Source organism: Mobula birostris, chromosome 11 (assembly GCF_030028105.1).
Source record: "Mobula birostris isolate sMobBir1 chromosome 11, sMobBir1.hap1, whole genome shotgun sequence".
Taxonomy (NCBI): Eukaryota; Metazoa; Chordata; class Chondrichthyes; order Myliobatiformes; family Myliobatidae; genus Mobula; species Mobula birostris.
The window spans coordinates 5484937-5512386 of record NC_092380.1 but is presented as its reverse complement, the minus strand read 5'-3'; the positions used below and the strand labels follow the sequence as shown (position 1 = coordinate 5512386).

Here is a 27450-nt window from a genome sequence, read left to right as displayed (position 1 = left end):
ACGGGTGAAAGGTGAAAAGGGGAACATAAGGGGAAACTTTTTCACTCAGAGGGTCTGGAATGAGCTGCTAGCGCAAGAGGTCCATGCAAGCTCGATTTCAACATTTAAAAGAAGTTTGGATAGGTACATGGATTGTAAGGTTATGGCGGGCTACACTCCAGGTGCAGATCATTGGGAGTAGGCAGTTTAAATGTTTTTGGCATGGACTAGATGGGCTGAAGGGCCTGTTTCTGTGCTGTGCTCCTCTATGACTCTATGTTGGAAGGTGAACGGGCTGAGGAATTAAAATGGGAAATTTTAAATGGGCAGGTGAATTGTCTCAGCCTGAAACATCGACAGTTTATTCCCACCTATAGATGCCGCCTGACCTGCTGAGCTCCTCCAGCACATTGTGTGTATCGCTCTAGATTCCCAGCATCTGCAGAATCTCTCGTGTTTATAATTTGCGAAACTGCTGAAGTACTATTTGCAGTTTTGGTGTGCCCATCACAGGCAGAACACAGGAAAGGTTAATTGAAAACAAAAGAAACACTGTGCATGTTGCAAATCCAAAAATGAAAGCAGAATATAACAGTAAAACTCAACGGTGATGGATAGAGAAAGGACAACACCATTTTAGGTCGATGGCCCTTCATTAAAATAAGCATAGAAAGCAGAGCAGGAAACTGTGGGGTGTAAACCGAACAAATGGAAGATCTGATAGGTTGCAGAGGTGTACCATGATTTAGAGAGTCATCTGTTTTATAGATTAATGAGGGTAAGACACAGAACAAATAGGCACCACAGTGAGATAGCGGTTCTGCCTCTTCTCCTTTTGCCCGTTACTCCGCTGGCGTTTAGGGCAGCAATGAAGATCCTCCATCTCTGGTGGTGTTCAGGGCTTCCTTCATCGTGTCGGTAGCTTCCTCTCAGCTTTCACTACTGTCAGCCACGCAAGTCCCGGGTGGAGGCTCAGAAATACCATCACACTCAGATGTAGAAGGAGTTTCCGTAACAGTTGTGTTTGACCAGTTAGCATTGTCAGCCCTGAGCCGAACCCCCAAACCTGGAGGAGCAGTGGACCACTCTTAGTCTGGCCTCTACGCTTTGACCTGTTTGGCATGGGTGACCCTACCAAGAGCCAAATCATAAAGCCCTGACCCCAGACAGCGTAGCTCTCTGGGTCATTAGGGCACGCAAGCCTCCAAACCCAACAGCAAACTTGTGGTCCTCTTGGAGGACAGTAGCAGTTAGCATGACGCTATTACAGCTTGGGGCGTCAGAGTTCATAGTTCAATCCTGGTGTCCTCTGTAAGGGGTCTCTGTACGTCTTTCCTGTGGAATGAGTGGGCATCCTTCCACAGTTCAAAGAGATACTGGTTAATAGGTAAATTTTCCCATGATTTGGTCAGAGTTACTCGGAGATTGCCGGGCGGGACTGGAAGGACCTAGTCCACATTGTATCTCTAAATGAGTAAATTATAAATAAATAAGTAAACACATCAAGCTGAGAAATCAAGTCAGAGCGGCTACTAGAACTTGAAACCAAAAGGAGATTGTTGGAAATTCCCAGCAGGTCAGGTGGTGTCTGAGGAGAGCGATTATCATAGATAGTTTGATCTGGGCATATTGGAGACTTTATGACTCAATAACAAACACGATGATCCCATCTTAGTTTCTTTTTCTGTTTGTATCATAAGCGACTTTCTGCCTTCAAGCATTTGCATACCTCTCGTCACTTAATCACCGCAGGCGGTCAAAGTGCTACGCCCCCACCCTCACCTCTGTTCAGGGCCCCAAACAGTCCAGGTGGGCAACACTTCACCTGCAAATCTGTTGGGGTGGTCTATTGTGTCCGATAGTCCTGACACGGCCTCCTCTACATTGGTGAGCCTTGTTGTGAATTGGGGGTGGGGCACTTTGTTGAGCACTTCCGAGCCACCTGCCAAAAGCAGTACCTCCCAGTAGCCATACATTTTAATTCTGATTCCCATTCCTGTTCCAACATGTTAGTCCATGGCCCCATCTTGGCACAAGAGGAGGCCACCCTCAGGGTGAAGAAGCAACATCTTATATTCCAGCTGGGTAGCCTCCAACTTGATGGCATGAATGTCGATTTCTCCTTCTGGTAAAAATAACTTTCCCTCACCCCTCCCCTCTTCTGCTATTCCCCACTCTGACGTCTTACCTCTTCTCACCTGTCTATCACCTCCCCCGGGGTCTCCTCCCCCTTTCGTTTTGCCTATGGTCCACTCTCCTCTCCCATCAGATTCCTCCCTCTCTAGGGCTTTTCATCTCTTACCCACTTGACTTCACCTTCTCGCTATCCCTCTTCCCCTTCCTCCACCTCTTTGTTCTGGTGTTTTCCCCCTTCCTTTCCAGTCCTGAAGAAGGGTCTCGGCCCAGAACATCGACCATAGGTGCTGTTTGACTTGCTGAGTTCCTCCAGCATTGTGTGTGTGTTACATGTCCCTACACCTTTTTTCTTTAGTCCACCTGCCCTCATTATCCTATAAAACAAACACGTACAGATTGGCCGATGACACCACTGTTGTTGGACAGGTCACAGGTGTCAAAGAATCAGCGTAGAGGGGTGAGAGAGGCACCTAGATGAGTGATGCCACAACAACCTCCCTCCCTCTCCCTCTCTCTCTCCCTCTCTCTCTCTCTCCTTCTCTCTCTACCTCCCTATCTCTCTCTCTCTCTCTCTCTCTCTCTCTCTCTCTCTCTCTTTCTCTCTCTCTTTCTCTCTCCCTCTCTCTCTCCCTCTCTCTCTCTCTCCTTCTCTCTCTACCTCCATATCTCTCTCTCTCTCTCTCTCTCTCTCTCTCTCTCTCTTTCTCCCTCTCTCTCAACTTCAGTAAAAATAAAGAACAGATTGTTGACTCAGAAAGGGGAAGGTGGATGAACATATGCCAGACTACATTGGAAGTCGGCAGTGGAAAAGGTCAGTAGCTTTAAATTCCGGACATTACCATAACGGAAGACTCCATTTTGATTCCGTGAGTCACCGAGGAAGATTGAGACACGGAGGCGAATGCAGAAGGCGAGCAAGACTTTGGCGCCGACTGCCAGAGAAGTAGACTGTGAACACTATATTGCTGTGTGGCTTGCCGATAGGCCTCTCTGCGTTCATGTGGTGACTCTCTCTTTTGATGATGTTGGTAATGTCGGAGGATGCTACAGTGGTTCCATGTTTAATCTTGGACAATTGCGTTTAAGGACTGTGAACCATTTCTGTCTTATGATTTTTATACTCTCTAATTTTTGCCTGTTCCTTTTCCATTTTGTTGTGCCACGGGGAACAGGTTTGGGCGAGTTGATGCTCTTGTTGTGTCCTGTACAACAACTGCACCACTTGACCATGTCTGCACGCTTTCATACATTGAGCTGCTGCCATGTGATTAGTTGATTGGACGAGCAGGTTTACAGGGGCACCTAATACAGTGCAAGCTGGTGTACTTGCATCTCCCAGCAGTTTGCCTGCTATCTCCATTTCTGTGTCAGATTGTTCAGAGTTCCTCCCTTTGCGCATTTCAGTATGTCCCACAGCCGGAACATCACTGAATTCCTCGCAGCAGAAATGACAGTTCTAGTCAGAAAGCAATTTCCCCTCAGAAACAAGGACAACCTGTTCACGAACACATATTGGAAATCCAAAGCAACACGCAAAAAAATGCTGGAGGAGCTCAATAGGTCAGGAAGCATCTACTGAAATGAACCAACTGGCAGCGTTTCGGGCCAAGACCGTTTATCGGGACGGGAAAGGTGCAAGAAAAAGAAAGTTGGGACAAGGGGAGAAAGGCAAGCTAGAAAGTGATAGGTGAATTCATGTGGATGGGGAAGGGGATGAAATAAGAAGCTGGGAGCTGATAGGTGGAAAAGGTAAAGGACCAGAGAAGAAGGAATCTGATAGGAGGGGAGAGTGGACCGTGGGACAAGGAGAAGTTGCAGGGCACCGGGGGTGGGGGAGGTGTGATAGGCAAGTGAGAAGAAGAGGTAAGAGGATGGCCAGAGTGGGGAAAGGAAGAATAGAGAAGGGGGAGAGGGAAGAAAATGGAAAAATCAATGTCCATACCTGTCACAATGTGCGCTGGCAATGTCAGAACCCAAGTGCAGAGGAAAGAAAGACCCCATTGTAGAGACAGTGACCAGAGATTATCCATAAGGATTCCAACAGAACATCAGTGGATCGGCCAAGCAACACCGTGAGACATAAAACATTCTCAAAACCGGGATCCTATGATTAGCTTTAATCAGGCGTCTGTTAAATAATACAAGTAACGCAGAGTCCTCGAGCCTATATCAAAATAAACTTAACAGAAGGCATCACAAAGAGTGAGTGGCTCGAGAGAAAAACACAAGGAACTCTAAACGATTAGTCACCCTCGTTAAACAACAATTAACCACTCTTAAAAACCTTGGAGCCCAATACTGTCTTCTCCCCATACTAGCCCGAAGAGCTCATTGCAATACCTGTTCACAATTGCAACTTGGATGGACAGTACTGCATTAGTAATCCCAGACTCTGTTTTAGTGATGCAGGGCTGAAAGTTCCAGTCCCATGATGAAGCTTGGGAAGTACAAATCCACAAACTAATGCATAGTGAGTGTTCGACAGCCTTCTTTCTTTTACGGGTTTCTTTTGGGTTCTTTGTTTCACAGCTGGCTGTTAGGATACGAATCTGAAGGTTGTATAATGTATACATACTTTGATGATAAATGTACTTTGAACTTTGAAATTTTAAAGACTAATGCTAGTCTGTAAAATATGGGATTGTTGTAGAAAGCCAGCTGATTCATAACTACAAGACATTCTGCAGAGGCTGGAAGGATGTAAGAGGAAATCAGCAGCAACGTTCCCTATAAATTTTTTTCACAGTTGCTCTGAACAGGAAATTTTTACATGGCTTGAAAACTCAGTGGCACTTTTTCTTTGTAATATGCACGCTATGAATATTTAGAATGAAATTGAAAAATCTCATACTTGTCATTTTATTTATTAATTGAAGGGTATAATGAAATAAAGTACACCAAAGAAAATTCTTTATGTTTTGTAGATTTATTTTCGCCTGTCTTTATTCCAGCGCTGCAGCAACAAAGGTTATGTGTGTGGGAGCATTTTAGTTAGTTCGCGGCCACGTACCCGTGCCGCTTAGAGGGAACAGTGCTCAGTAGGTCAGGGAGAATCTATGGAAAGGAAATAAACAGGCCGAGGCCCTTCATCCATGCTTGAAAGGGAGGAAAACGCCAGAAAAGGAAGACTGGGGGAGGGGGAGGAGTACAAGCTGGAAGGTGAAGGTTGAGACCGGGTGGGGGGAGGAAATGAAGTGAGAAGCTGGGAGGTGATAGGTGGATAAGGTGAGGGGCTGAAGAAGAAGGAATCTGATAGGAGAAGAGAGTGGACCATGGGAGGAAGGGTAGGAGGAGAGGCACCAGTGATGATAAGCAGGTGAGGAGAAGAGGGGAGCCAGAATGGGGAAAGGAAGAGGAGAGAAGGGGGTGGTTGAGAAAATGCCAGAAGCTGGAGATATTGGTGCTCATGCTGTCATTTTGGAGGCTACCCACATGGAATATGAGATGTTGATCCTCCAACCTGAGAGCGGCCTCATTGTGCCAGTAGAGGATGCCATGTCGGAATGGGAAAAAAGGGAAAGGAATTTAAATGGTTAGGCCTGATTTACAATGGTATCAAAGCAGCAGACACTGTTGTCTTTATGAAAGCTGACTGTATGCAGCTCCAGGCCTACTTTAATGCAACTAATTTAACGGAGGCCCTCCATTGATCAGGGTCGATCATGGGTATTGTGTCCTAGATGCCTTTGTGATACGCAAGACAGGACAGTCCGATATGGAGAGCAAGCTGTTGCCCGTGAAGCAGGCTCACCTCTCCATGCATCTGATGAACCCAGAGGAACGGCGGAGATCGATACGGTTTGGCACCAGCAGCGTCACGGGATTCGCCAGTCAGTGTCGAACTCAATGTAGGGCTGCCACAGGGACTCCAGCTGGGGATTTTGCCCTCCCTGTGAGTGGGTGTAGCTGCAAGACAGTGGAGGTTGGAGATCAGAGTTTTCCTTCTCCTGGATCAGCTGCCAACCATGGCTGACCAACCCCATCTGCCCAAGGCGACGGTTTTAAGGTGCCAGTAACCAACCTTTGCCCGTTCTCCTGTCAGTAGAAACAGCTCTGCCAGACTTAGTAACTTGACACACATGAAGGCCAGCAGCTGGACTTAGTTGACAGAGGCTATTTGAGACACACTCCACTGGAGAATTTAAGGGGTGGTGGGAACTTATCCTCTCTAACCCCTCCCTCCACCTCACCACCAGCTAGAACAACCTTAAGGAACCAACTAATTTGACTAATTAATTTAAGTGAAATTCACTTGCAAATTAAATCTGAGGCAGTAACCAATATTTCATCCTCATCTCTTTCTTTGAAAATCCCCATCACCCTCCCTCTGCAGCCAAAGTCCAGGGTGCTTTCCTTGCTGATCTCAGCATTCCCAATCTAACCACATCATCAGTTGCAAGTGCCTCCTCATTCTCAGTTACTTGAACCTCCCCCACTTTCGTGGATCTTCTTGACCCGTTCATTACTTTCAACTTCTATTTTAACTCCCTTTACCCACACACGTGGCCATCGTCATTTCTAGCATGTCATCTGATGGCTTAACTGACAGGAACTTGGAAGACCAATTCAATGCCCCCACAGAACTTGTTCTAGCAACACAAATGTACTTTTCACATAGCCATCTTGGTTTACCATTCCACATGAATTTTCTGTGACCCCCCTCCTCTGCATTGAAGATTTCTGCAAAGTGCCATCTATGCACCTAGCATGGCCTCTTCTGACTTTCTCGAAGCAATCTCCATGATGCCGGAGAATTCCTTCTCTCAGCTACCATCGTGCAGGAGGTACTGGAGCCTCAAGTCCCACACCACCAGTGGGACTTGGCAGTGTGGAGGAACTGAGAGATCTTGGGACACTGTGGAGGGACTGAGAGATCTTGGGGTCCGTGTCGATAGGACACTCAAAGCTGAAGTGCAGGTTGACAGTGTTGTTAAGAAGACATATGGTGTGTTGGCATTCATCAACCATGGGATTGGGTTCAAGAGCCGTGAGGTAATGCTACAGCTATATAAGACACTTGGAGTACTGTGCTCAGTTCTGGTCACCTCATTACAGGAAGGATGTGGATACTATAGAGAGAGTGCAGAGGAGATTTACAAGGATGTTGCCTGAATTGGAGGGCGTACCTTATGAGAATAGGTTGAGTGAACTTGGCTTTTTCTCCTTGGAGCAATGGAGGATGAGAGGTGACCTGAGAGAGGTGTATAAGATGATGAGGGGCATTGATCATGTGGATAGCCAGAGGCTTTTCCCCAGGGCTGAAATGGCTGACACAAAGGGGCATGGTTTTAACGTGCTTGGAAATAGAGGATGTCGGGGGCAAGCTTTTCACACGGAGAGTGGTGGGTGTGTGGAACGCACTGCCGACGGCGTTGGTGGAAGCAGATACAATAGGGGCTTATAAAAGGCTCTTAGATAGACACATGGAGCTTAGAGAAATAGAGGACTATGTGCTAGGGAAATTCTAGGCAGTCTCTAAAGTGGGTTACATGGTTGGCACAACATTGTGGGCTGAAGAGCCTGTAATGTGCTGTAAGTTTCTATGTTTTATGTTTTTTTATGTACCACCAAGTCAGAATCAGAATCAGGGTTAGTATCACCAATTTAAGTCTAAGGCATCTGTTAGTCTTGCGAGACCATGGATCTGCGCCTGGAAAGTCTTCACTCTCCAGGGCGCAGGCCTGGGCAAGGTTGTATGGAAGACCGGCAGTTGCCCATGCTGCAAGTCTCCCCTCTCCACGACACCGATGTTGTCCAAGGTAAGGGCAAAGGCCGATACAGCCTGGCACCAGTGCCATTGCAGGGCAATGTGTGATTAAGTGCCTTGCTCAAGGACACAACATGATGCCTCGGCTGGGGCTCGAACTCACGACCTTCAGGTCGCTAGTCGAACGCCTTAACCACTTGGCCACGTGCCCAATTTATGTCATGAAATTAGTTAACAGCAGCAGCAGTACCATGCAATACATGATAAATATAGAAAAATAAATAAGTGAATTACAGTAAATATATGTACACATATTAAATAGTTGAATTAAAAATAGTGCAAAAACAGAAATAGTAAGAAAGTGAGGTGGTGTTCATGGGTTCAATGTCCATTTAGAAATCTGATGGCAGAGGGGAAAAAACTGTTCCTGGATCATTCACAACATGCTGGAGGAACTCAGCAGGTCGGGCAGCATCCGTGGAAATGATCAGTCAATGTTCTGGGCCGGAACCCTTCGTCAGGACTGAAGGGGGAAGGGGCAGAGGCCCTATAAAGAAGGTGGGGGAGGGTGGGAAGGAGAAGGCTGGTAGGTTCCAGGTGAAAAACCAGTAAGGGGGAAGATGAAGGGGTGGGGGAGGGGAAGCAGGGAGGTGATAGGCAGGAAAGGTGAAGGAGGAATAGGGGAAAACACAATGGGTAGTAGAAGGAGGCGGAACCATGAGGGAGGTGATAGGCAGCTGGGGGAGGAGGCAGAGTGACATAGGGATAAGGGAAGGGAGGGGGAGGGAATTACCGGAAGCCATCATGGTGCCTTTTGATTAGTTTTCAAAAGCCTGCAAGTTCATTGCCTTGGAGAAGCTACCTTCCGTGCCAGAGGTGGCCCAGGTTGTCCTGGACCAGGCCTTCATAGTCCACAGATTCCCAGTGGGCGTTGTCTCTGGTCATGGTCCACAATTCTCATCACATTTCTGGAAGGCTTTCTGTAAGCTGACTGGGGCAACAGCAAGCTTTTCCACTGAGCTTCACACACAGTCCAACAACCAGACAGAGCAGATCAACCAAGATTTAGAGAGTACCTTGAATGCCTGATCTCAGAAAGACCAGATGAGTGGTGCGGCCATTTGGTGTGGGCTGAGATCGCCCACAACACCTTGCAGCATTTGGTGCACGGGATGTCTCCGTTTGAGTGCCAACTCGGTTATCTTCTATGTCTCTTTTCAGAACAAGAACCTGAGGTGGGGGTCGCTGCTGCAGAAGATCTTGTCCAATGCTGCACGGAGAAATGGATGAAGGTAAGAGAGCTTTTGCTGGCCTCTACCTGGAGAGCAGAGACTAAGGCAAACTGAAGGAGAAGTCTGGGACTCGCATTGCAACCTGGGCAACAGGTCTGGCTGCCTTTTCATGATATACCTCTCCATGAAGAATCTGGAAAGTTGGTGCCCAATTTCATTGGTCCCTTTAAGATCCTGAGGAAATTAAACCTGGTGGCTTATACCTTGCAGTTCCCCAAGACTCTAAAGATCAACCCCACCTCCCGCATCTCTAATTTAAAGCCTGACTTCAGCAGCATCTTAGCCCTGCCACCAGCAGCCCCACTACCACCCAGCTTTATCGATGGGAACAGGTCTTCTTGGTGAAAAGACTCTTGGACTCGCGTACTGATTGAGGTGTTCAGCAATACCTAGTGGACTGGGAGGAATTCGGACTGGAGAAAAGGTGCTGGGTGCCCAAAGTGACATCTTAGATCCAACTCCCATCCATGATTACCATCACCACCTCTCCAAGCAACTAGGAGTCAGCCATAGGGGAGGGGGTCCTGTTACGAGACACTCCCGACCTTGTCAGCTTCTGAGATTTAAATGCTCTAACTTTCTGGAGTACAGATAGCTAGAGCAGCCTCCTTAAGGGCTTAGGACATTCCTGTTAGTTGATAGAAACATAGAAACATAGAAAATAGGTGCAGGAGTAGGCCATTCGGCCCTTCGAGCCTGCACCGCCATTCAGTATGATCATGGCTGATCATCCAACTCAGAACCCTGTACCTGCCTTCCCTCCATACCCCCTGATCCCTTTAGCCACAAGGGCCATATGTAACTCCCTTTTAAATATAGCCAATGAACTGGCCTCAACTGTTTCCTGTGGCAGAGAATTCCACAGATTCACTGCTCTCTGTGTGAAGAAGTTTTTCCTCATCTCAGTTCTAAAAGGCTTCCCCTTTATCCTCAAACTGTGACCCCTCGTTCTGGACTTCCCCAACATCGGGAACAATCTTCCTACATCTAGCCTGTCCAATCCCTTTAGAATTTTACGCGTTTCAATAAGATCCCTCCTCAATCTTCTAAATTCCAGAGAGTATAAGCCTAGTCGATCCAGTCTTTCATCATATGAAAGTCCTGCCATCTCAGGAATCAATCTGGTGAACTTTCTTTGTTCTCCCTCTATGGCAAGAATGTCTTTCCTCAGATTAGGGGACCAAAACTGCACACAGTCATGATAATCATGTTTTGGGTGCCAAGGACTGAGTATTTAAGGAACACCTGAACATAGGTTCAGTGCTCAGTCATAAGGTTACCAGTGATTTTGTCAAGCATTTGCTTTATGCTCTTATTCTTGAACCCATTTCAGACCGTGTCTTAATCCCAGCCTCAGGTACACCAGCATTAGGGTCGAAGACATCCTCATGAAGAATTCCTGTCACACAAGTTTTCATTGTGCTTGTGAATGGTACAATGGTCCCATTTACTATCAGAGAATGTATCCAGTATACAACCTGATATTCTTATTCTTCACAGACAACCACAAAACAGAGGAAAGCACCAAAGAGTGAATAACAGAAAAACGTTAGAACTCCACTGCACACCCCCCACCACACTGTCACATACGCAGCAGCAAAGCATCAGCCTCTCCCCCCTCCCTCTCCCTCCCATTTGTTCCAGCAGGAAGCATCAACTCCCATCACCCCCCCCCGAGTAAGCAACAGCAAAGCCCCCAAAGAGCCCATGATCTGCACTCCAACAAAAATTACAGTCTCTAACCCAGCACTTTGACATGTCACAGGCTCTCTCTCTCTCTCCCCCCCTCTCTCTCTCTCTCTCTCTCTCTCTCTCTGTGACTCTGTTCTTCAGCGAACAGATCATAGAATACAGAACATGAAAATCTACAGCACATTACAGGCCCTTCGGCCCACAATGTTGTGCCAACCATTTAACCTGTTCTAGAAACTACCTAGAATTTCCCTAGCGCATAGCCCTCTATTTTTCTAAACTCCATGTACCTATGTAAGAGGCTGTTAAAAGACCCTGTTTTATCCGCTTCCACCACCGCCACCGGCAGTGCATTCCACACACCCACCACTCTCTGTGTGAAAAACTTACCCCTGACGTCCCCTCGGTACCTATACCTATGCCCCCCCGTGTTAGCTATTGCAGAGCTGGGAAAAAGCCTCTGGCTATCCCCGCAATTAATGCCTCTCATCATCTTATACACCTCTAGCAGGTCACCTCTCATCCTCCATCGCTCCAAGGAGAAAAGGCCAAGTTCACTCAACCTATTCTCATAAGATACGCCCTCCAATCCAGGAGGACTTGACCTACCAAAATGAACCACTTCACACTTATCTGGGTTGAAGCCCAGCTGCCACTTCTCGGGCCAGTTCTGCAACTGATCGATGTCCCGCTGTAACCTCTGACAGCCCTCCACACTATCCACAACACCCCCAGCCTTGGTGTCATCAGTAAGCTTACTAACCCATACTTCTACTTCTTCGTCACTATTTCAATGTTGCAATCTGAAACGATGCTTATTCGCCTGTATCAGGAACCAGCAGACTCTCTGCCCTCAACCCCCATTGAGAGACAGAGAGACAGAAGGAGAGAGAAAATGAGTGAGCCACCTCCCAAATGCGGAGTCCTCCGACAGCCTCTGCACTCATGTGTGTGTGTACTTGTGCATATGACAATAAACCTGACTTTGACCACAACTCTTTAACCAGCCTCATCCTCCATATTAGCTTTCATCAGTCGTGCTGTCTATTCGAACGTGACTGTACATACCTTTAAGCACCATTGGGCATATCTACAAGCTGTGCTGCCTCAGGAGAGCAACATCCATCATCAAAGGCCATCACTCAGACCGTGCCCTCTTCTCCCTGCCACCATTGGCAAGAAGCCTCAGGACCCACACCACCAGGTTCAGGAGAAATTATTACCCTTCAGCCATCAAAGTTCAAATTACACAGTACAGTTATTTTTGGAGGATGTATACTATATACAGCTCTGAGATTTGTGTCCTTGCAGGCAGCCACAAAACAAAGAAACTCAATAGAACCCATTAAAAAAGACTGTCAAATGCCAAATATGCAAACAAAAAACAAATTATCAGACAATAAGCTGTAAGAGAATAACATTCAGAACTAAAGTTCACACAAGTGAGTTCACGGCCGCGAAGCCAGTCTCAACCAATCCGGAGCCCATTAATTGCAGGCCACAGGCTCAGTTCAGCGCCGAGACGGGTAAGCCTCCCAAACACTCACCTGTCCCTTGCCTCCAGCCCCACCAGACTGACCTTCTCAATCTGGCCTGGCATTTAAATTGGTTAAACCTCGGCTTGTTCCTCACGCTTGGACCCGGGCCCCACTGCTTTGATACGCTCTCGAGAGGCCCCCACCACCTTGGCTCACCTCACCTCCGATCCGTCAATTCAAATTGGCTTCAAGTCCACTCCAGCAGTGACCATACATTTGTTTGTTCTTCGCTTTCGGGCCCAGATCCCATCGCCTCAATTCGGCCTGTACACACCACGCTGCAATTGTCCAGCACCTTCGAGACTTACTGCAAAAATGCCAGGTTGTACAGGTGGGAACTGAAAGGGAAGTTACAGGCTCTTGACTACGGTGATCGTTTTCCAGAAAAAGTGTGATTAATAAAGTAGTAGTTTTGTTTGCTGCCAGTAAGTTGTCACTGTATTTCACCAGTGCCATCAGGCTCCTGAACCAGCGTGGATAGCTTCATTCACCTCAACACTGAACCGATTCCACAACCATGGACTCACTTTCAAGGACTCTACAACTCATGTTCTCAATATTATTTATTTACATTTTTATTTATTGTATTTTTTGTACTTGCATGGATTGCCTTATTTTGCATGTTGGTTGTTTTCAAGTCTTTGCTTGTGTGTAGTATTTCATTGGTTCTATTGTATTTCTTTGTCCTGCTGTGAATGCCTGTGAGAAAATTAATCTCCAGGTCATATATGGCGACATATTCATACTTTGATAATAAATTTACATTGAACTTTAGGATATGTGTGTACTGGACATGTCACTCAATATATTGTTATAGCAGCACTGCTGTTAGAGTTCATTATCTACAGTAAACTCTATCCTTATTACTTGATTTACTGAACATGACTCATTAAAAAGCCCTCCACCCACAACTACAACCTCATTCAACCTGTCATCTGAGAGATGAGACACATGGCAACGTCTCTTGTCCATGCACTGCTGCAGTATATTAACGTCTGAGTGAGGAACCGCAAGGATATCTGTGTCACCCACGGCCTAACCGGTCTAGATGACTGCCTGGCTGGTCTCTGCATCACCTACGCAATCATCTCTTACATCTTGGCCCCAAAACACCAGCGTACAGAAAAGAGGCTGGAAGTAGTTAGAGAAGAATCTCTTAATGGCACCACAAAAAAGTTCTCCATAGCCTACTGTTGGATCTCTGTTTAATTTCTGATCCAGAGTTCATCCAGGAGTCAAGAATGAACGAATGACACCTGGCTGCTGAGCTCCATGCCTGCTAGATAGATAGATAGATAGATAGATATACTTTATTAATCCCGAGGGAAATTTGGTTTTGTTACAGCCGCACCAACCAAGAATAGAGCGTAAATATTGCAATACAAAAAACCCCAACAATCAAACAACAAAGTACAAAACTATGCCAGATGGAAAATAAGTCCAGGACCAGTCTATTGGCTCAGGGTGACCCTAATATGACAAATTGATAAGTGAGGCTTTGGGCCTACTCTGGGCTGCCCTGGGGTTCAGATCTAAAGACTGAATTTTGGTTCGGAATGCTGTTGTTCACTTCAGTTGTTTGCATGATTTGTATTTTTTTTGCTCTCGTGCATCAAATGTTGTTTTTTTAATTTTAATTTATTCTTTTTTTTCTTTAATTGGGTTCACTTGGGTTTCTTGCTTTGTGGCTACCTGCGAGCAAGCAAATCTCAAAGTGGTATAATTTATCATCATCACCATCAGGTGCCGTGCCCAGTTTGAGATTGGACTGCCATGGCCCACACACTCCTGTTTCAGGTCAAGTGGATCAATACATTGGTATTCATTTCCAGTTTTCTGGCTGCTGTCTCCATCATCATTTGTCTTTGTCTTCCTCTTGCTTTCTTCCTTTCAATCTTTTCCATAATTACCATGCATTCTAACTCCTCTTTCCTAATCACATGTCCAATGAAGTTACATTGCCTTTTATGTTTACGTATAAATAACTTTATAATTTATATAAAGTTGCATTTATGTATAAATGTATAACTTATACATCCTTTGATAATAAATGAACTTGCTTCGTGAATGCAGTCTTAATTCTAAGATTTCAATTCATTTTAGAGTACAAACAAACATATGGATCGTAAGCAAACTAAATAAAGAGCTGAGAAACAATGCTAAGAGGTGTAAGACAAAAGATTAAAGAGAAGAAGCCAAAATGGCACCTCTGAAAAATCTATCACTTTTATAGATAAGATATTCCTTACATTAAGAATGAATTTGTTAATAAGCTACATAATTAAAACAATTACATCATGTGGGTAATGTGCTAACACTTAGCCAATGAAAAATGAGAAAGGTGACAAATTGTTAGTTTAATTGTTATACCGCTTTCTGCCAGTGAGTGTGGAAAGCATATGAGTTTGTTAAGAAGTACAAATCTTATTAAAATGATAAATCTTATTGAATGATAAAGGTGTGGGAGGTATACGGTGTCCGCAGCAGTCTATGCAAGGGGATACACCAGAAAAGCTCACAGGAGGCACAATCTTTACAAAACAAGACAAGACTGACTATAGTAGTGAGAGAGGGGTCACATGCCTGACTGCTTAATTCCTTAAAATTGCCACGTAAGTTGATAGCCTCCAAGAGGAACACAACCTTGTTGTACAGTTTAGTGGCTTGTGTGCCTCAATCACCCTGGCTAGAGTCAGGGTGACTCTTAGTGGGGTCACCCATGCCAAACAGGTCAAAGGGTAGAGGCCAGACTAAGAGTGGTCTACCATCCTCCAGTTTCAGACGTTCAATTCAGGGCTAACAACCCTGACTGGTCAAACAAAACTGTTAAGGAAACAGTGATGAAGAATCATTTTATCTCTGTGTACAACAGTATGGTCAAGGACAGACGAAGATGGAGACCAGCAGTGTAATGAGCAGTAAGGAAGCAGGTTGAAAAGGTGAAGAAGACTCGTGGAGTATTGGCCTTCATTAGTTGGGGAACTGAGTTCAAGAGCTGAGAGCTAATGTTGCAGCTCTATAAAACTCTAGTCAGACTACATTTGGAGTCTCTTGAAGGTCCCTAATGGATTTGTCTCTACCACTGCCCCTTCTGGTCTCTTTGTAAAGAAACTTCTGACATCACCCCCATTATGCTTCCCTGTAATCACCATTAAATTATGCCCTCATGTATTAACCATTACCACCCTGGGAAAAGGTAGCTGGCTAGTCACTCTAGTTATGTCTCTTACCATCTATCAAGTCATCCCTCAACCTCCTTGCAAGAGTCTGAAAGTATGGAAAGAAACTCCACTAAATCAAAGGCAGAGTACAAAGTTCTTAGCAGTGTGAAGGAACAGAGAGGTCTTGGCGTCCACATCCACAGATCCCTCATAGTTGCCATGCAAGTTGAGAAGGTGTATGGTGCGCCGGCCTCCGTTAGTTGGGGGATTGAGTTCAAGAGCCAAGAGGTAATGTTGCAGCCGCACAAAACTCTGGTTAGACCACACCTGGAATATTGTGTCCAGTTCTGGTCACCTCATTATGGGAAGGATGTGGAACCTTCAGAGAGGGTGCAGAGATTTACCAGGATGCTGCCTGGATTGGAGAGCGTGTCTTTTGAGGATAGACTGAGCGAGCTAGGGTTTTTCAATCTGGTGCGAAAGAAGATGAGAGGTGACTTGATAGAAGTGTATAAAAATTATAAGAGGCATAAAAGAGTGAACAGCCAGAGACTTTTTCCTAGGGTGAAAATGGCAAATACAAGGGGGCATAATATAGGGGTCCTGGGTAATGGGGGTCCTTAAAACCCTTTTGATGGTGTCCTCAATGTTGGGGTGGCTAGTGCCCATGATGGAGCTGGCTGAGATAACAGCTTTCTGTACTGCTTTCCAATACTGTGCGGTGGCCACTCTGTACCAGATGGCGATGCAACCAGTTAGGATGCTCTCCACAGTATATCTGTAGAAATTTGCTTTGGCAACCTGCCGACTCTCCTCAAACACCTAGTGGAATATAGCCGTTGTTGTGCCTTCTTTGCAACTGCAGATAGATCTTCAGAGATGTTGACACCCAGGAAGTTGAAAGTGCGCACACCCGCTTCACAGTTGATGCAGCTGGGAATATTTGGAGAGTAATATCTAAGTCTGTTGGGCAGCATGGTAGTGTAGCAGTTATCATAACCAGTGGTCGCCGGAGCACTCTGGAACATGTCCGGGACCTCTTTAAGAAAAAAGCCGAAATAAACAAGTTAATGAATTAGGTGCCCCAGGGTGATTTGAGTACCTCAGAAACTGCTGATCTCCTGGGATTTTTACGCACAACAGACTCTGGAGTTTACAAAGAATGGTGCCAAAAACAAACAAAAAAAAATCCAGCGAGTGGATTTAACGCGATGTTTTCACTCACAGAACAGCCACTCACTGGATTTTTTTTGTTTTTGGCGCCATTCTTTGTAAACTCCAGAGTCTGTTGTGCATAAAAATCCCAGAAGATCAGCAGTTTCAATCACCCTGGGCGGCACCTAATTAATTAGCTCATTTATTTCGTTTTTTTTCTTAAAGAGGTGCCAGACGCGTTCCAGCGTGCTCCGGCTACAACACTTTCATAACACCTTCCAGCATCAGTGGAGGATCAGGTTTCGATGCCCTCCGCCATCTGTTCTCTCCATGTCCATATGGGCATTCCAAAGACGTGCAGATTATGGTTCTGCACCCTACGGTTCTGAAAGAGGTAGTGTTAGAGATTGTGGTGGCATTAAAATGACGTTTCAAAAAAAATCATTGGACTCTGGCATGGTGCCAGAGGAGTGGAAAATTGCAAATGTCACTCCACTCTTTAAGAAAGGAGGAAGGCAGCAGAAAGGAAACTGCAGACCAGTTAGTCTGACCTCAGTGGTTGGGAAGATGTTAGAGTCAATTGTTAAGGATGAGGTGATGGAGTACTTGGTGACACAGGACAAGGTAGTACGAAGTCAGCATGGTTTCCTTAAGGGAAAATCCTGCCTGATGAACCTGTTGGAATTCTTTGAGGAGATTACAAGTAGGATAGATAAAGGGGAGGTTGTATATTTGGACTTTCAGAAGGCCTTTGACAAGGTGCCACATATGAGGCTGTTTACCAAATTAAGAACTCATGGTGTTTCACAGGAAAGTTACTAACATGGTTAGAGCACTGGCTGATTGGTAGGAGGCAGTGAGTGGGAATAAAAGGATCCTTTTCTGGTTGGCTGCCAGTGACTAGTGGTGTTCCACAGGAGTCAGTCTTGGGACCACTTCTTTTTATGCTGTATATAAATTATTTAGATAATGGAATAGACAGCTTAGTTGTCAAGTTTGCAGATGATACAAAGATTGGTGGCGGGGCAGGTACTGTTGAGGAAACAGGATGCAGAAGGATTTAGACAGATTAGGAGAATGGGCAAGAAAGTGGCAAATGAAATACAGTGTTGGGAAATGCATGTTCATGCACTTTGGAAGTATAAATAGGTGTGCAGACTATTTTCTAAACGAGGAGAAAATCCTAAAATCTGAGATGCAGAGGGGCTTGGGAGTCTTTGAGCAGAACACCCTAAAGGTTAACTTGCAGGTTGAGTCAGTGGTGAGGAAGGGAAATGCCATGTTAGCACTCATTTCAATAGATCTAGAATTCAACAGCAAGGATGTGATGCTGAGGCTTTATAAGGCACTAGTGAGGCCTCACCTTGAGTATTGTGAACAGTTTTGGGCCCCTCATCTTAGAAAAGATGTGCTGGCATTGGAGAGGGTCCAGAGGAGGTTCACAAGGATGATTCCAGGAATGAAAGGATTATCATACGAGGAATGTTTGATGGCTGTGGGTCTGTACTCACCGGAATTCAGAAGGATGAGGGTGGATCTCATTGAATGTTGAAAGGTCTAGACTGGGGTTGAGGAAAAGAGAGAAAAAAAGCATCAGCCATGATTGAATAGTGGAGCAGACTCGATGGGCCAGATGGCCTGATTCTGCTGCTATGTTTTATGGTCTTATGGATTAGTGAATTGTGGGTGTGCTATGTTGGAGCTGGAAGCATGGCGACTCTTCCAGGTTGCCTCAGCACACCTTGGGATGTGTTGGTCATTACCACAAAGCAAACACATCCCATTGTTTATTTCGACACACGTGTGACAAATAAAGCCAATCTTTCATCTTTAAACCATTGTCAGTTGCACATGAGATGTTGTGCCATTCTCTCAACATCTGCAAGCCAACCATCCTTTTCCACAAGCACAGGAAATTCTACAGATGCTGGAAATATCGACGGTTTATTCCTCTCCATAGATGCTGCCTGGCCTGCTGAGTTGCTCCAGCATGCTGTGTGTGTCCTCTACCAGACAGACCCAGCCTCGGAAAATCCAGTTTCATAATGTAGCAAAGTCCCAAAAAAGTGACCCATTTCTGCTTTCTCTAGTTTCTCCTCTCAGGAAAGGTGGGCAACCATAATGGTACAGACACACATACACACACACACACACACACACACACACACACACAATTTATTTATTTATTGAGATACAATGTAGAATAAGTCCTTCTGTCCCTTCGAGCCACGCCACCCAGGAATCCCTGATTTAATCCTAGCCTAATCACAGGACAATGTACCAATTAATCTACCAACTGGTACATCTTTGGACTGTGGGAGGAAACTGGAGCCCCCAGAGGAAACCTAAGCAGTCACGGGGAGAATGTACAAACTTCTTACAGGCAGAGGCAGAATATCTATACAGTGTATTTAAGTTAAAAAACTAATGCAAAAAGAGAGGGGAAAAATACTGAGTTCATAGGTTCACTGTCCATAATTTTTATTGTGTTTTATTTTTATGCCGCATCATATCCAGAGTAACAATCACTTTTTTTTCATTTCATTCTCCTTAACACTTATGCACTGTTGAATGACAATAAGCAATCTCAAATCTTGAAGCTTGAATCTTTTCCTCAAAAATCATGTGTTCATTGTCCATTCAGAAATCTGATGGCAGAGGGGAATAAGCTGTTCCTGAACTGTTGGGTGTGAGTCTTCAGGCTCTTGTGTCTTGTCCTTAATGCTAACAATGAGAATAGGGCACGTCATAATTTTCTTACTGTAATTTATAGTTTTTTATCATTATGGTTTACAATGTACTGGTGCCACAAAACAACAAATTCTACAACACACACCGGTGATATTAAGCCTGATTCTGAAAGTCGTTATGCCTTCAGGAAGCCAGCACAGACTTAGTTTATTGTGGGAAAGGTAATTTGAAGATCAGGAGATCACACCAGAATTTGTACTTCCTTAGGAGTCTGCAAGGATTTGGCATTACATCAAAAAATTTGACAACCTGTTATAGATATGTAGTAGAGATTGTATTGACTGGTTGTATCACAGCCTGGTATGGAAACACCAAAGCCTTTGAACAGAAAATCCTACAAAAGGTAGTGGATTTGGCCCAGTACATCATGGATTAAACCCTCCCAACTATTGAGCACATCGAAGTGAAATGCTGCCATGGGAAAGCAGCATCCATCCTCAGAGATCCTCATCACCCAGGCCATGCTCTCTTTTCACTGCTGCAATCACATAGAAGGTACAAGAGCCTCAGGACTCGCGCCACCAAGTTCAAGAACAGTTACTACCCGTCCAACCATCAGGCTCTTGTCACAACCATGGTTTCGGCAGCTCAGTAGATACGGCAATTGCTCTTGTGAATTTGCACGTGTCAGCTAATTATTATTTAATTGCGGTAGTATTTAACTCCATACTTGTCGTTGTAGTGCTTGTCAAGACTTGGACAGCGCATAGCAACGCTTTGCTGCTGTTTTGCTTTCGGCCTTCCCTAAGATGTTGGACTTTCAAGTCCACTGACACTGAAGACTAGCGGTATTTATTTAATGTCTAGATGTTCTTTTCAGCCGCAGTGTAGGCTTCGTGTTCCTTTTGAGAGTTTTAGTGAACGGCCCTGTTTGGCCTGGCGTTTATTCTTTATTTTCCCTTCAACACTGTTCGTATTAAAGTCCGAACCATCGACCTGCTTCAGTGTCTCTCACTCCACACTTGGGCCATTTCTGAACCTGGTAACAGCTCTTGAACAAAAGTGGATAACTACACTCGCTTGCCCCATCATTGAGGTGTTCCCACAACTAATGATCTCACATTAAAGACGCTTTATCTTGTTATCTCATGTTCGCATTATTTATAACTATTTATTTATATTTGCATTTGCACAGTTTGTTGTCTTCTGCACTCTGGTTGATCTTTGATTGACTCTGTTATAGTCATAGTCATACTTTACTGATCCCGAGGGAAATTGGTTTTCGTTACAGTTGCACCATAAATAATTAAATAGTAATAAAACCATAAATAATTAAATAGTAATATGTAAATTGTGCCAGGAAATAAGTCCAGGACCAGCCTATTGGCTCAGGGTGTCTGACCCTCCAAGGGAGGAGTTGTAAAGTTTGATGGCCACAGGCAGGAATGACTTCCTATGATGCTCTGTGCTGCATCTCGGTGGAATGAGTCTCTGGCTGAATGTACTCCTGTGCCCACCCAGTATATTATGTAGTGGATGGGAGACATTGACCAAGATGGCATGCAACTTGGACAGCATCCTCTTTTCAGACACCACCGTCAGAGAGTTACTATTCTTTAGATTTGCTGAGTAATAATATTAATAATATTAGGGCAGTGGAGTGATCAGCACAGCATCAAAACTCATAACTTTCTGTAGATGTGTAGTTGAAAGCATGCTAAAAAGCTGTGTCCCTATGTGGTATAGAAACTGCAGGAAGGCTGTACTACAGGGAATTAAAACTACCCAACGTATCACCAGCAGCAGCTTACTCACCATCAAGAACATTTATAAAGGAAGGTGCCAGAAGAAGGCTAGCCATATCATAAATGATTCGACCCATCCCAAGCAGTTCATGGACTCATCGAGGAAGAGGCTACGTAACATCCACGCCAGGACCACCAGACTCCAAAACAGTCCCTTTCCTCAAGCAGTAAGGCTGATCAACACCTCCACCCACTAACCCACCTCTACTTTATTATTTCCCGTCAGTCACCTTATGCGCAACCTAGTGTCACTTTATGGGTATACAATCAGTCTATCTATATAAGCTATCTTATGTACTTATACTTAGCATGTGCTTTTTATTGCATTTTTTTAATGCTGTATCGGATTTGGAGTAACAATCATTTCATTCTCCTTTCCACTTGTGCACTGTTAATGACAATAAACAATCTCAAATCTTGAAGGTTGAATCTTTTCCTCAAAGCCCTATCATTCCCCCTCAAGTTCACATGCAATTTCTGTTGAATGAGTCTGCCTCCAGGCAATGTAAGGCAGATTTTAACCATTTGGTGCAGAGGAAAGTTTTTCTTCATGTTGCATATGGTTTTTGTTAGATCTGAACATATATAAAAGATGGAGGTTGATTTCTTCCTTTAGAACATTATGTTTTCAATCTTGCTGACTGAAAATGCACTCAAATAAAATGGCTACTGCCAAGGACCAAAACACTGGCAATAGATAGACCCTCAAAATCACCATGACCCCTGTTGGTTTACAGAACAACTAACAACTATGTACACATTTTTTTTGTGTACAAATTATATACATGACTACAGTTCTTTAATCAATCTCTTCCATTTTCTTGCCTGTTTCTTGCCCAGTCTCCTCTACTCTGGTCCAGAGTTCGAAATAACTTCAGAATCATCAGGTTTAATATCACCGGCATATGTCGTGAAATTTGTTGTCTTCACTGCAGCAGCACAATGTGTTACATAATAAGTAAGATGATATATATTAAATAGTTAAATTAAGTAAGTAAGGTCGGAGGCTTGAAGTTTTCAGACGACTCAGAGTCGGACTGTGGTCGGGCATGGCAGGGAGAGTTTTCTTTCTTCTCCCGTGAAGCACCTTCAATTACTCTTCAACCCTCTCGACACTCACTGTGGAGATCGTATTGTACAGCGAATAAAAGCCTTTCAGTATTTTACCTAACCTCAGTCTTTTGGCGTAATTGAAGGTGCTTCAATTTTATTCGCTGTACGTTTTAAAACATGGAACAGGCCCTGAGACCAGAAAAATTAGACCTCAATCCGCAAACGCCTGAAGCTGGAAACGCTTTTGAACTCTGGCTGGCCTGCTTCGAAGCGTATCTAGAGGAGATTAAAGCGACCGACCCCGTAGCGAAGCGCAGAGTTCTACTCTCCAGAGTCAGTCCACAGGTTTATTCGCTGATCAGAGACCAGCCGAACTACGATGGCGCGATGAACGCACTCAAAAGACAATACCTGCGGCCGATAAACAGCGTCTATGCTCGGCACCGTTTAGCGACACGGCAACAACGGTCCGGGGAATCGAGTGCTGAGTTCGTCCAGGCCCTACGGACGCGCGTGCGGGTCTGCAATTGCCAGGAGCTGACGGCGGCGCAGCATGCAGAACTCCTAGTGAGAGACGCCTTCGTCACGGGGACCAGGTCAGTGTACGTGCGCCAGCGGCTGCTGGAAAAAGCCGATCTTACCCTAAATTCGGCGATGGAGCTGGCTGATATGTTGGAGGCCGCTCTGCATAACTCCTAGGCTCTCCAGGCACGTGTTCCCCCGATGGTCTCGTGGGTGCCGCAGACCCCGCAACATGCCGGCGAATCGACCTCGGCTGCCGCCAGTCGTGAGTCCGCGAAGTGCTACTTCTGCGGACTGGAGAAGCACCCCCGGAAACGCTGCCCGGCCCGACAAGCTACCTGTTCCAGCTGCGGAAAGAAGGGCCACTTCGCCAAGGTCTGTAAGTCAAAACCGCGAGTGGGGTCGAGCAGCGCTGCGTGCGAGACGTGGGGGCCGCCATCTTGCCTGCCGCCATCTTCCCCACACGCCACCACCACGTGCGAGACATGGGGGCGGCCATCTTGGTCGGCACCACCTCCCACCGCCTACGACCAACAGGTGTTCACAGGGCACCCCACCACGCCGGACCAAGACAGCGACCCCACCCTAGCTTCCGTGACCCTCGACCAAAGCGCTCCCTACCAGCTCGCAAGGTCAATGATGGACATCCTGGTGGAGGGGCACAAGACAAGCTGCCTGTTTGACACAGGCAGCACGGAGAGTTTTATCCACCCGGCCACGGTACAGCGAATAAAATTGAAGCACCTTCAATTGCTCCAAAAGACTGAGGTTTGGTAAAATACTGAAAGGCTTTTATTCGCTGTACAATTCGACCTCCACAGTGAGTGTCTGCCCCCGGACTGAGGGGGAGGGGCAAGGCGAACACCTTTATACAGGACTCTGTGGGAGGAGCCACAGGGGCAGTCAGCAGAGGGGTGTGTCCAGGCAGGTAACCGAGTTACAACATATATACATGGTTTACCACATTCCGTCTGCGTGAGATGTGGGACTTTCGAGAGACTTTGAACTTTATTTACCGTGCCCATGGCCTGTTCTTCATCAAGTTACAGTATTGCTTGCACTGCTGTAACTATATGTTATAATTATGTGGTTTTTGTCAGCTTTTCAGTCTTGGTCTGTCCTGTGTTTCTGTGATATCACACCGGAGGAAATATTGTATCATTTCCTAATGCATGCATTACTGAATGACAATAAAAGAGGACTGCGTGTCCTCATAATCTAAAAAAAATTTTAAAAATGAAAGTAGTGCAAAAATAAGAATGAAAATGTAGTGAGGTAGTGTTCATGGGTTCAACACCCAAAAGACCAGAGGATCATAGACACAAGAGCAGAATAGGCCATTCAGCCCATCAAGTCTGCCTCACTATTTCACCACGGCTGATCCATTTTCCTCTCAGCCCCAGTCTTCTGCCTTTCAATCCCCCCTTCTCCCCACTGTATCCCTTCATGCCCTGACCAATCAAGAATCTATCACCCTCCGCCTTAAACGTACGTAAAAATCTGACTTCCACTGCAGCCTGTGGCAGTGAATTTCACAGATTCACCACACCCTGGCTAAAGAAATTCCCCTGTTCTAAAAATACGCCCCTCTATTCTGAAGCTGTGTCCTCTGGTCTTAGACTCCTCCACCATAGGAAACTTCATCTTCACACCCACTCCATCACATCCTTTCATCATTAGGTTTCAATGAGGTCACCCCTCATTCTTCTGAGTTCTAGTGAATACAGGCCCAGAGCCATCAAACACTTTTCATATGACAAGCCATTCAAGCCTGGAAGTATTTTCGTGAAACTCCTTTGAATCCTCTCCAGTTTCAGCACATCTAAGATAAGGAGCCGAAAACTACTCAACAATCCTGGACAGTGAGAATAGAGAGCTTGGTAGGAAGTTGAAAAGCAGGACCTCAAGGGTGGTAATCTCAGGATTGCTACCTGTGCTAGGTGCCAGTGAGGGTAGGAATAGGATGCTCTGGAGGAGGAACAAGAGGCTGAGGAACTGCTGTAGGGGGCAGGGTTTCAGATTTCAGGATCATTGGGACCTCTTCTGGGGCAGGTGGGACCTGTACAAGAGAGACAGGTTACACTTGAACTACAAGGGGACCAATATCCTTTCAGGGAGGTTTGTTAGTGCTACTGGGGAGGCTTTAAACTAGATTTGCAGGGGGATGGGAACCAGAGTGCCAGAGCTGACAGTGTGGCTGGGGTGAAAATAAATGATGTTGAAAGTTCAAGCAAATCCGCTGATAGAAAGGTTGTGAGTGGTGGTAAAAATCTTCTGAGGTGTATATACTTCAATGCTAGGAGTATTGCGGGGAAGGCAGATGAGTTGAGGGCGTGGATTGACACGTGGAATTATGATGTTGTAGCAATTAGTGAAACTTGGCTACAGGAGGGGTCGGACTGGCAGCTTAATATTCCAGGGTTCCGATGTTTCAGATGTGATGGAGGCAGAGGAATGAAAGGTGGGGGAGTAGCATTGCTTGTTAGGGAAAATATTACAGCAGTGCTCAGGCAGGACAGATTAGAGGGCTTGTCTACTGAGTCCTTATGGGTGGAGCTGAGAAACAGGAAAGGTATGGCCACATTAGTGGTATTGTATTACAGACCACCCAATAGTCAACGAGACTTGGAAGAGCAAATCTGCAGAGAGATAGCAGGCAACTGCAGGAAACATAAAGTTGTGGTGTTAGGGGATTTTAATTTTCCATACATTGATTGGGACTCCCATACTGTTAGGGGTCTAGATGGTTTAGAGCTTGTAAAATGTGTTCAGGAAAGTTTTCTAAATCAATATATAGAGGGACCAACTAGAGGGGATGCAATATTGGATCTCCTGTTAGGAAACGAGTTAGGGCAAGTGACAGAAGTCTGTGTAGGGGAGCATTTTGGTTCCAGTGATCATAACACCATTAGTTTCAATTTGATCATGGACAAGGATAGATCTGGTCCTAGGGTTGAGGTTCTGAACCGGAAGAACGCAAAATTTGAAGAAATGAGAAAGGATCTAAAAAGCGTGGATTGGGACAGGTTGTTCTCTGGCAAAGATGTGATTGGTAGGTGGGAAGCCTTCAAAGGGGAAATTTTGAGAGTGCAGAGTTTGTATGTTCCTGTCAGGATTAAAGGCAAATTGAATAGGAATAAGGAACCTTGGTTCTCAAGGGATATTGCAACTCTGATAAAGAAGAAGAGGGAGTTGTATGAAATATATAGGAAACAGGGGGTAAATCAGTTGCTTGAGGAGTATAAGAAGTGCAAGAAAATACTTAAGAAAGAAATCAGGAGGGCTAAAAGAAGACATGAGGTTGCCTTGGCAGTCAAAGTGAAGGATAATCCAAAGAGCTTTTACAAGTATATTAAGAGCAAAAGGATTGTAAGGGATAAAATTGGTCCTCTTGAAGATCAGAGTGGTCGGCTTTGTGCGGAACCAAAGGAAATGGGGGAGATCTTAAAAATAGGTTTTTTGCGTCTGTATTTACTAAGGAAGCTGGCATGAAATCTATGGAATTGAGGGAATCAAGTAGTGAGACCATGGAAACTGTACAGATTGAAAAGGAGGAGGTGCTTGCTGTCTTGAGGAAGATTAAAGTGGATAAATCCCCGGGACCTGACAGGGTGTTCCCTCGGAACTTGAAGGAGACTAGTGTTGAAATTGCAGGGGCCCTGGCAGAAATATTTAAAATGTCGCTGTCTACGGGTGAAGTGCCGGAGGATTGGAAAGTGGCTCATGTTGTTCCGTTGTTTAAAAAAGGATCGAAAAGTAATCCTGGAAATTATAGGCCGGTGAGTTTAACGTCAGTAGTAAGTAAGTTATTGGAGGGAGTACTAAGAGACAGAATCTACAAGCATTTGGATAGACAGGGGCTTATTAGGGAGAGTCAACATGGCTTTGTGCGTGGTAGGTCATGTTTGACCAATCTGTTGGAGTTTTTCGAGGGGGTTACCAGGAAAGTGGATGAAGGGAAGGCAGTGGATATTGTCTACATGGACTTCAGTAAGGCCTTTGACAAGGTCCCACATGGGAGGTTAGTTAGGAAAATTCAGACGCTAGGTATACATGGAGAGGTGGTAAATTGGATTAGACATTGGCTCGATGGAAGAAGCCAGAGGGTGGTGGTAGAGAATTGCTTCTCTGAGTGGAGGCCTGTGACTAGTGGTGTGCCACAGGGATCAGTGCTGGGTCCATTGTTATTTGTCATCTATATCGATCTGGATGATAATGTGGTAAATTGGATCAGCAAGTTTGCTGATGATACAAAGATTGGAGGTGTAGTAGACAGTGAGGAAAGTTTTCAGAGCCTGCAGAGGGACTTGGACCAGCTGGAAAAATGGGCTGAAAAATGGTAGATGGAGTTTAATACTGACAAGTGTGAGGTATTGCACGTTGGAAGGACAAACCAACGTAGAACATACAGGGTTAATGGTAAGGCACTGAGGAGTGCAGTGGAACAGAGGGATCTGGGAATACAGATACAAAATTCCCTAAAAGTGGCGTCACAGGTAGATAGGGTCGTAAAGAGAGCTTTTGGTACATTGGCCTTTATTAATCGAAGTATTGAGTATAAGAGCTGGAATGTTATGATGAGGTTGTATAAGGCATTGGTGAGGCCGAATCTGGAGTATTGTGTTCAGTTTTGGTCACCAAATTACAGGAAGGATATAAATAAGGTTGAGAGAGTGCAGAGGTTTACAAGGATGTTGCCGGGACTTGAGAAACTCAGTT

The 27450-nt window shown here is 45.3% G+C and overlaps 1 protein-coding gene across 3 annotated transcripts in view; it reads right to left on the bottom strand.

Moving 5' to 3' along the window:
* Positions 1-27450, bottom strand: part of LOC140204766 (uncharacterized) — a 96477-nt gene that overhangs the window by 45554 nt on the left and 23473 nt on the right. For all 3 annotated transcript variants that reach the window (XM_072271530.1, XM_072271529.1, XM_072271531.1), the window contains exon 2: positions 5867-6021. In XM_072271530.1, the coding sequence (XP_072127631.1) occupies positions 5867-6021 (155 nt within the window). The remainder of the gene's footprint in view (positions 1-5866; positions 6022-27450) is intronic.